This window comes from Telopea speciosissima, chromosome 1 (assembly GCF_018873765.1).
Source record: "Telopea speciosissima isolate NSW1024214 ecotype Mountain lineage chromosome 1, Tspe_v1, whole genome shotgun sequence".
NCBI classification, from domain to species: domain Eukaryota; kingdom Viridiplantae; phylum Streptophyta; class Magnoliopsida; order Proteales; family Proteaceae; genus Telopea; species Telopea speciosissima.
In genome coordinates this window covers 76894724-76904635 of record NC_057916.1, presented here as the reverse complement: position 1 = coordinate 76904635, position 9912 = coordinate 76894724, and the positions used below count along the sequence as shown (strand labels likewise).

The window sequence follows — 9912 nt, the reverse complement described above, 5'->3', positions numbered from 1 at the left end:
GTTTGGTTCTTCATTCTACCGCAGATCTAGTTTCAGCCTCCTCGATTCCTTTGTTGTTGGTTGTTCCGACATTATAACTCTTTCTATTTGAGAGGACTAGTAGTGGGATCTCTCACCGGAATTGAACCTTGACCATATGACGCTTTGAACATCCGAATTCTTATGGACTTGGTCCGGAATTATTCATTGCGTGGTGATATGATGTGTGTGTGAGTTATCATTTCCTCACCATGGAGACCCTTTGCGCCAAGGCGGCAGTGGAAAGGGCAAGGAGAGAGCATGAGTGGGGACGGTAAGAGGGGTTGCGTGATGGCGGTGGGCGCAGAGTTGCAGGAAAGGAATTGTAGGAGGAGGAAGAAGAAGATTCGTAGAAGAAGAAGAAGGAGGGGTAATATAGTCTTTTCCTATCACTTAACAGTCCTTTTAACGGAATGGGTACGGTTGATAGAATCTTGTTAATACAGGGAGGGAGAGTCATTACTCAATACCTGGGGAGGGGTTTGTCATTAGAGCATAATCAAGGGGAGGGGGAGTAATTTACTCAATTTTTTTTTAGTAAACTGCAGATTTATTGAAAGAGAGAATGAGTACAAGGAACGGCTTTAGAGTTACATAATTCATAAAGCCAAGGAGTGGACAATATGTATAAAAATCCTAAGATTGGGATCCTTATCAAATGATGAAACAATAAACAAATATGAACAGTGGTCCAACATGTATAAAAATCCTATGTCGTACTACAAGTTGTGCGATATACATCCTGTGGCACAACAAAGGCCATGTGTGCCTTGTTGGGGTGAAATAGGGCCGAGTTGGGTTAGGTTTCTTAAAACCCTAGCCCAACTCTATTTACTCTTAGCTCAACCCAAGCCCAACCCGACCCTAAGTCAGATTGAAATATCTCAACCCAGGCCCAAAACTGGAGGGTGTGTTTATACTTATGTGATACCTCAGGGGTGATACGTGAAAATTCCCCCACCCCAACTCCCCCCCAAAAAAAAAAAAAAAAAAAAAAAGAATAAGAAAATTATGGGGAGAAGATACTTTAGCATAGTATGTCTAAAGGGTATCTGTAGATTGATACAAATATTTTTTCTATGACAAATTAGATACAGATGACATTTTTTAGAAAAATTTTAATCTAAGCGTAATTGATCAAATGACAAAATAAAGCATTGAACACCTAGTAAAAAAAAATAAATGTTGGAAAATATAGAGGAATGTTCAAATACTTTGTGGGTATGTGATTGAAATTTCCATATCATAATCTTTTGACATGTCAAAATTTGATGATCGTCTACTGATACCTTTTATCATATTGGCCTAGAAACGTATTTTGTTGATCTGTTTAATGTAAAATATATGTCCCTTCGAAGACATTTTGATAAAAACCAATGCCAAATAACCTTTGAGGAGATCAATCGCATGCAATGATGTATAGAAACACGCTTTTTTCTTTACGCTAGGATTGGGATCCTTTATCAAATGATGAAACAATATACAAAGTAGAACCGTGACTCAATACACAAAATCAGGGGAAGGGAAAAGTTTATGGATGGTGGCCTACATCCTGATCTCTATCACATGGTATGGCAATTGAACATGCAATTTGTAGCGTTAAATGCAAAGAGGATATCTTGTATCATTCAGATTTGAAATGTGAGCTCATCAAAATCAATCGTATGGTCCACTTTATATTAGATATTTTATCTTAAGGCTGATGTTATCTGTGTCGTAACACAGTTTGTGCTCAAACACAAGGGCCTGCCATTTAAAGGGGTAGGGTGGTCATTTCGCCCACCCCCATGTGTCTAGACACAGCCTGAAAACATTCTCCCTTTTTCTTATACTAGTAAAGTTGCACGTGCACATGCACGTACATGTTTGCTTTGTTTCATGTATGAATTATCGAATGAACACCCAACATTTTGTATGTTTTACTTAAATAATAAAATTGTTTATATAAACAAACATTACTATAATCCATTTTTTCTTTATTTCTTTTCATTTTATACATTGGATAAGGAATAATGGATAATATTGTAATTTTTTTTTTTGGTAAGATAAAATAGGATTATTTTATACATTAGAAAGTGGGATTTTATAGATTGTTCAACGAAAAAATGGGATTATTTTACTCTCTTATTCTAATTTCTAATTAATAATAATTATCTCTTATTGAATTTATCTGAAAAAAACATGACAAAACTAAGTAAGGAAAGGAATGGTCCCATAATTTTTATAAAAGAATAATTAATGTAACATTGAGGGGGGGTTTATTAATGGAGAAGAATTTAATTTAGCTGAAAATTATAATAATTAATGAAGGATGTTTTCAAAATTATAACAATTAATTGAAGGGGGGGGGTTTTATCGATTGTTCAAGGAATAATGGATAATATTGTAAATTATTTTTTGATAAGATAAGATGGGATTATTTTATACGTTGGAAAGTGGGATTTTATATATTGTTCAACGAAAAAATGGGATTATTTTACTATCTCTTTATAATTTCTAATATCTAATTAATAATTAATAATAATTATCTCTTATTGAATTTATCTGAAAAAACGTGAGAAAACTGAATAGGGAAACGATTGGTCAATTAATTTTTATAAAAGAATAATTGATGTAACATTGAGGGGGGTTTATTAATTGAGGAAAAACTTAATCTAGCTGAAAATTATAACAATTAATAATTAATGAAGAGTATTTTTTTGGGCTTATTGATATTGTTAAAGGGTATTTTTGGTATGAAAAGATTTGCCATGATTTTTGAGTTTTTACATTTATAATATCGTATGATATATTTGATCCAGACTTATTCAATAAAATATTTGTCTAAAATTTTTTTTTATTAAGACAATTAGTAGATCGAGTAAGATTGAATTCTATTTTGGCATACTAGCTAGCTAGTATAGAAGAACAGTCAATAGTCACACGGAGCTTGCTTCTCTTAAAATATGAACTACATTAGATTTAAGAGTAGCTTTCCGTTTCCCACCATAAGGGTGTAAATCTGTCTGATTCTTTATTAAAACAAAACTGTTAATTGGGCAACGTATAAACTATTAAGGGTGAAGACTGCTTCCTTAGTAGAAGGTTCGGTAGCAGTCAAGCTTCTCACGTACGGTGTGAAGATGTTTAATTAATTTGTGTTGAAGCTCACAATAAACTGATAAACGATATGGTCATCGTCTCACGTACAGTCAGGTTTAGTCGATTTATAAATAAATACCATAACTCTCTTTTAACATCCATATGCTCAGACTTCACACCACAAACAGCATACCATCATAACTCTCTTGCTTTTAACATCAATCATATCTAAGCAGTTGTTGATCTAAGGGAGTTCCTCATCCATTAATCACCTAATCAGCTATTACTTACATATTTGTTGGTCGACTTCGATCGTCATGGCTACTGATGAGAGAGCTGGGGCTGAAATCATCCGTGGAAAGGAAGCCTGTGATCGATTTTCGGTGGATTTGATGAAAGAGCTTGGATTCCCTAGTGGTGTCCTTCCCATGGGAGACCTTGAAGAATGCGGAAGGGTGAGATCCACGGGTTTCGTGTGGTGGAAATGCAATGCTCCCTATGAGCACTTCAATGCGGCGACCAACACCAAGAACAGCTATGCTGCCGAGACCACTGCGTATGTTGAAAAAGGGAGGATGAAGAAGATGACCGGATGCAAGGCCAGGACGCCGCTGAAACTGTGGGTTCCGGTGGCGGAGATGTACATCGACGGAGATAAGATGTCCTTCAAGTCATCCATGGGAGTCGGCAAGTCCTTCCCCCTCACCTCTTTCATGAACGAAGAAGAAAAGAAAGCTTATCTCCAACAAAATTAATATAATATTGATGCAGCAAATTAAACCATGCATACGTACTCTACCCTCCTTCAGGATTAGTCCCTGAAGGTGAAGGTCATCCTTATCATTTGTATACCTTAATTATCATATCGATCAGTTATATATATGTACTGAGTTCCTTATTTATGTCCCTTAATTAGTTTGTATCCCCTGCATCCTCATTTTATGACCCAATAATATATATTTGATGAACTGTATTATTTAAAACTAGAGGCGCAACTTCATCTTTGTTTGTCATTGGATTTCACTCACGTTCGATTTTGTGTTTTGACGTGTGCTCCTACACTTCAAAATTTTTTTTTTTGGTGAACGATTAATATATTCAACGAAGCTTAAGAATTATTTTTTCCCCAAAAAAGAAAGAAAGATATAAAAGAAAGAAGAAGAAAACTGAAAACAAAGAGGACTCCTAAACAAAAGGGACAGCCCATCATAATGGCTGAATCAAGCTATAAGGGAAAACCAAGGAAGATACAAAAGGAGGGGAGAGAACACAAGACTCTTCGGCACCAAGGCCAACTCCGAGAATATCAACTATATTAGCCCAATTCCCCAACATCCCCTCGATTAAAATGATGCATTTGTAAAGGAAGCATGGTGATTGGACTGGCCCTGAAGTGAAAATCTGATAAAAAAAGTTGTGTTAGTTCGATCTGAATAACTTATTCTAAAATATTTCACTCGATTTTATCATAAGTTATACAAAGATCTAATTTGATGGTCATAGAGTCTGAATGGCTATTTTTCAACCACAGGGAATGTAAAATTTCATGAGCCACATTAATATTGTTATCAGATATGACCATTGAGGGAACAAAATCATTCTAGAAAGTTTCAATAATTGAGTTTAAAAAAAGAAAAATTTACGTTTACCATTCCTATAGTTTCAAATAATTATGTCTACCACCTATAGAATTTTTTAAATTATATCCGTACCTTTAAGTACTAACTCTGTTAGTTTTATTTTGAAAAAACAGTTTTACCCTTTCTTATTTGTTAATGGAGACCCTTGTTATTAATAAACTCATGCCACCACCTGCTGCTCCGACAGGAATTCAAGACCAGATGGGAAGAAATTCTAAATTACCGAACTGCTACAAAAAACCATCTATGAAAACCCCTCACCTGAAACCCTTTCCTGAAACACTCATTACTAGCTTAAACCCCTACTTCAAAAACCTCCTTGAAACCCCCATTATTGTACTGTTGATGTCTGAAACCCCACCTGAAACATCTCCTTGAAACCCCATTACTGTGCTGTCAATTCTTAAAACCCTTAAGGGCATCGGCAGCGCACTTCACTAAAACACCACCGCTACCTAAACCCGTACTCGCCAGTGCACCTCCCTGCCCTGAACTCGATAATGCATCCCACCTGACCTTGCAGCTCCACCGTCTATTCATATATCCCTCCCCTGTATTTATTGTCTGCTGTCTACAGATCGATCTCAATTCCCCCACAAGCCCTCTCTCTCTCTCTCTCTCTCTCATCCTCCTTGATTTCAAGGCTAGTTCGTCGACCAACCCTCCAAGGACACCATTAATTTCTAATTTTTGTGCATACTCTGGGTTTCAATCATGGATGTTTTAATGCTTGTTGTAGTTATCTTGGCCATGACTGGTTACTCAAGTACGTTTTTAGATTATTTGTTTTTTATTATCTGTTTAATATGAGATTGAGAGTCCTAAATTTGTTTCCTTACATTTTTCAGTGAGTGGCTTCTTCTCTTGTCAATTGTCTTTCCTTGCTTCTACAATTTAATGCCGGAATAGTCTTTAGAATCCTTAAAACGTTTCTTCCCCCCCCCCCCCCCCTCTCCCCTCTTTGAACATGGGTTTATTTCTTCTCCAATTCTTCTCTCCTTTTATCAGTGCTTTTTTTTTTCCCTTTTTGTGTGACGTTGCTGTTTCTGTACAACTTTATATAGCTGAAAATGATTTTAATGGTGTTCTAGACTTATTTTTTCAGTAATTATTGATCAATTCTTATTTTTTTTTATTTCTTCATTCTTTACATTTTTCTCGGTTGTTCAGCAATGGGAATGGTGATGGAGGTTTTCGTTTTCTTCACTCTGTTTTCGTGTTTTTCAGTTTTGAGAAGATGATGCTTCATCTCTATAGGGATAAATATATAATAGCATTTCAACCCAAACAGGGGTTAATATGGAATGAAATGCTATTAAGTGTATTATGGATATTTAGTTTAAATTTGGGTGATGACATCATCATTTAACTGTTCTAATCTAATGATAAGAAAAGTACGATTATATGAATGTTTCAAAATATAGGGAAAATTTTTGACATAGATGAAATTTGAAACATGATAGACGTAATTATTTGAAACTACAAAGATGGTAAACGTAAATTTCCCTTCAAAAAACAGCTTTATGTTGACTAAATCTTTCACAGTTCTTTTATACAAAACAGAACAAAGTCTGACGGGTCTAAAGGGTCCCATAATCTCAGGGTGCTTTAGCTAAGTGGAGGAGGCCAACCTCTGATATATATATTTGATCTAGAATCATTCAAATATTAAATTTATATTTTTTTTAAATTTTATAAACACACTTAGTAGAGCCAGATTGAATTCTAATTTGGCATATTTGACGAGAAGAAGTCATTGGAACCTACATGATGTATGTGTAAGATTAGCATAATCATTAAGACTAGCTAGTGGGGATGATTATTTCCCATTTTTCATCCTTGACCAAACACCATAACGTAGAAGAATAAATTATTAAATGAGAGTGATAGTCAATGAATTTGTTTTATTGACACCGTTCGTTATCTTATTTTTTTGAGAGCGTGGCCTTTACGCTAATGCGGGGGGCCCAATGGTGATGCGAACAGAAGCATTAACAGAGGTGGGATTTTCGCCTTTCATGGGAATAGGACAATCATTTCATCCCATCTTGTGTTTGGGTGCAGGTAAGGGTGTAACTCAGTTTGGAATTGGTTATTTGGTTCGGCTCCGGTTCTGTTCCAGAGAGTGTTGGTGTGATCTGGAACTGAACCGATAACCGAATCAAATCTGAAAATTGATACTCAAACTGAACTTACTTGGTTTCAGTTCCAAAATTTGGTTCTATTAGGATCTTACACGGTTCAGTTCTGATTCTTCTACTTGGTCCATATACTATAATATTATAGTATAATATAGTAGTATTATAAAATCTAACACTAACTATATACTATAATATATTAGTGTTATAATAAAATATATAATATACTAGTATCCAAATTCGATTCGTTTTTCGGTTCCTATGCTGGATCCAAAACAAAACTGAGAACCAAATCGGTTCCGAAATCTAATATTCAAAAGTTAACTGAATTTTTTTTGGTTCAACTCAGTTTGGCTTATTAGGTTCGGTTTCAGTTTTTGGTTCTGATTCGAATTTGACATCCTTAGGGATGTAAATGGATAACCGAAATCCATAAAAGAAAGGGGAATTAAATCAAGTCCTACGTAGGGATGTAAATGGATAATCGAAATCCGAATCTGGATCCGCTTCCGTATCCGTTTAGGGACATCTGTATTCGTTAGAGAAATCCGGAAAAAAAATCCGAATACAAGAACAACAACAACAACAACCATAACCTTATCCCAACTAAATGGGGTCAACTACATGGATCCGAAGAGACCATGACGGTAATAGAAATAAGAGTAGTGGAAGGAATTAAAAAGGAAAAAAAAGGTTAAAAAAAATATACTAAAGGAAAACGTCTAAGCAGTAGTCAAAGCAACATCTCAGGAACATCCCCCTACGAGGGGTCGGCTGCACGGGTCCTTGTCCTCCAAACAACTCTATCCACTTCTCCAATCGTCATTTTAGGTCTGCCCTTACCTCTTTTAGTTCCTTCAAAATTGAATTTGGTCACTCTTCCTTACTGGTGTATTCATGGGTCTCCTTTGGACATGACCAAACCACCTCAAGTGTCTCTCACGAAGCTTGTCTTAGATTGGTGTAACTCCCAATTTAGTTCTAATACAAACATTCGTTACTTTATCTCTCTTGGTCTTGCCGCACATCCTCATCTCTGCTACACTCATCTTATTTATATTACTCTTCTTAACTATCCAACAATTCACTCCATAAGTCATCACTAGTCTTATTACTATCCTGTAGAATTTTCCCTTAAGCTTAATAAACATGCATTTGTCACATAAAACTCTTGATGCTCCTCTCTACTTCATCCATCATACTTTCATTAAGGAGGAGGAGTAAATTCGATTTCTACAGCAGAGGGAGAGTAACAATGCTCCAAGAGTCGTCTAATCACATGCGGAAGAGATTTCTTTAATCGAGGAGTGAAGCAAACGTTTTGCCTAAAATTAAACAAAGAAACTCTAGTTCAGCACGCAATACAAATTCAGACTTGATCAAACAAATTAAAACAATAAATAAACCATGGATGGTGCAGAGAAACTCTTATCGATCTTTTAATTATATAAGTTGGGCAACGTATTAAGACCGGAGACTGCTTCCTTTATAGTATAATAAGGTTTGTGGCCGTCAACCTTCTCTGAACGAAGATATTATGTGTCACATAAGTAAATGAATGAACGATAAGGTCACCGTCAGGTTTACCATTTACACTTCTATAAATATCCATTAATTCATTCATTGAATCCTCAGACTTCACACACCACAAATTAACAGCTACAGCCATAACAGTACTCTTTTTTATCATCAATAAGCTAAGCAGTTGAAGAGAATTCAATTCCTTCATTAATCTTCTTTGTTTTACGTCATGGCCACTGATGAGAGATCTGGAGCTGAAATTATCCGTGGAAGGGAAGCCTGTGATCGATTTTCAGCGGAGCTGGTGAAAGAGCTTGGATTCCCTAGCGGTGTCCTCCCCACGGGAGAGTTGGAAGAATGCGGGAGGGTGAGATCCACGGGTTTCGTGTGGTGGAAATGCAAAGCCCCCTATGAGCACTTCAATGCGGCTACCAACACCAAGAACAGCTATACTGCCGAGACCACTGCGTATGTGGAAAAGGGGAGGATGAAGAAGATGACAGGTTGCAAGGCCAAGGCGCTGATGTTGTGGGTTCCCGTGGCAGAGATGTACCTCGACGGCAACAAGATCTCCTTCAAGTCATCCATGGGAGTCGGCAAGTCCTTCCCCCTCACCTCTTTTATGAACGAAGAAGAAAAGAAGGCTTATCTCCAACAAAATTAATATATATTGATGCACCAAATTAATTAATTAAACCATACTCTACGCCCCTCCTATCCTCTTCAGTAAGTTATTATTCCGTATTAATCCCTAAGGTCCTTTATCATTCTCATACCCTACCATCTATATGTATTGATTTCCTTATTTATGTCCCTTTTGATAAACTGTATTCTACCTCCCTGCTGAAGGTCCCTTCTGTTCCTTATTTATGTCCCTTTTGTATCCCTGCATCCTCACTAAACCAGAGGTGCAGGCTTCATATTTGTTTATCTTTGATTTCACCCATGATTTTGTGCTTTTGTGTGGAGTGTGGATTCGACTTGTGCATATCCATTACACCAAAAAAAAAAAAAAGAGGGGATTAGGTGAATGACATGACACCTCTATAATTGTATTAAAAAGTTAATTTTTTTTTGGGAAAAAGATCTCTGTCTGGAAGTGTGGCCTACGCCAGCACTCCCATGAGTCTATCTCTTTCTTTCCTATGTGAAAAGACACCTTTGCCCCCTTGTTTTAAAGAGGAGAGAGATAGACACATAGGAGTGCTGGCGTAGGCCACACTCCCGGACAGAAAACTACTTCCCTTGTTTTTTTATAGGTCCTTCTCTATCTAATTCTAAGGGGGAAGAGAGGTGTGAAAAAAAGGAGGTTTAAACCAAAGACCGGATCTTTATCCCCTCCATTTTTTTTTCCGGCCCAGTTCCCCAGTGTCTCTAATAAGAGGGTGCAATGAACACCCTACCCCTACCCGGGTGGGATCCACCCCCCTCCCCCTTATTAGAGTCATTGGGGAACTGGGCCGGACAGAGAATTGGAGATAATTTTCCATTAAATACCTCCTGGTAGTAATGGG

The 9912-nt window shown here is 36.7% G+C and overlaps 2 protein-coding genes across 2 annotated transcripts; both read left to right on the top strand.

Moving 5' to 3' along the window:
* Positions 1-3416: 3416 nt before the first annotated feature.
* On the top strand, positions 3417-3854 carry LOC122654825. The gene has a single exon (XM_043849088.1). It carries the CDS (start codon positions 3417-3419, stop codon positions 3852-3854), a length of 438 nt encoding a protein of 145 aa, XP_043705023.1.
* A 4773-nt stretch (positions 3855-8627) lies between these two features.
* On the top strand, positions 8628-9062 carry LOC122654816. Its single transcript, XM_043849077.1, has one exon. It carries the CDS (start codon positions 8628-8630, stop codon positions 9060-9062), a length of 435 nt encoding a protein of 144 aa, XP_043705012.1.
* Positions 9063-9912: the final 850 nt, after the last annotated feature.

Bases quoted from the DNA above. Each gene is read 5' to 3' on its own strand.
- LOC122654825 (XM_043849088.1), top strand. From the start codon at position 3,417: ATGGCTACTGATGAGAGAGCTGGGGCTGAAATCATCCGTGGAAAGGAA.
- LOC122654816 (XM_043849077.1), top strand. From the start codon at position 8,628: ATGGCCACTGATGAGAGATCTGGAGCTGAAATTATCCGTGGAAGGGAA.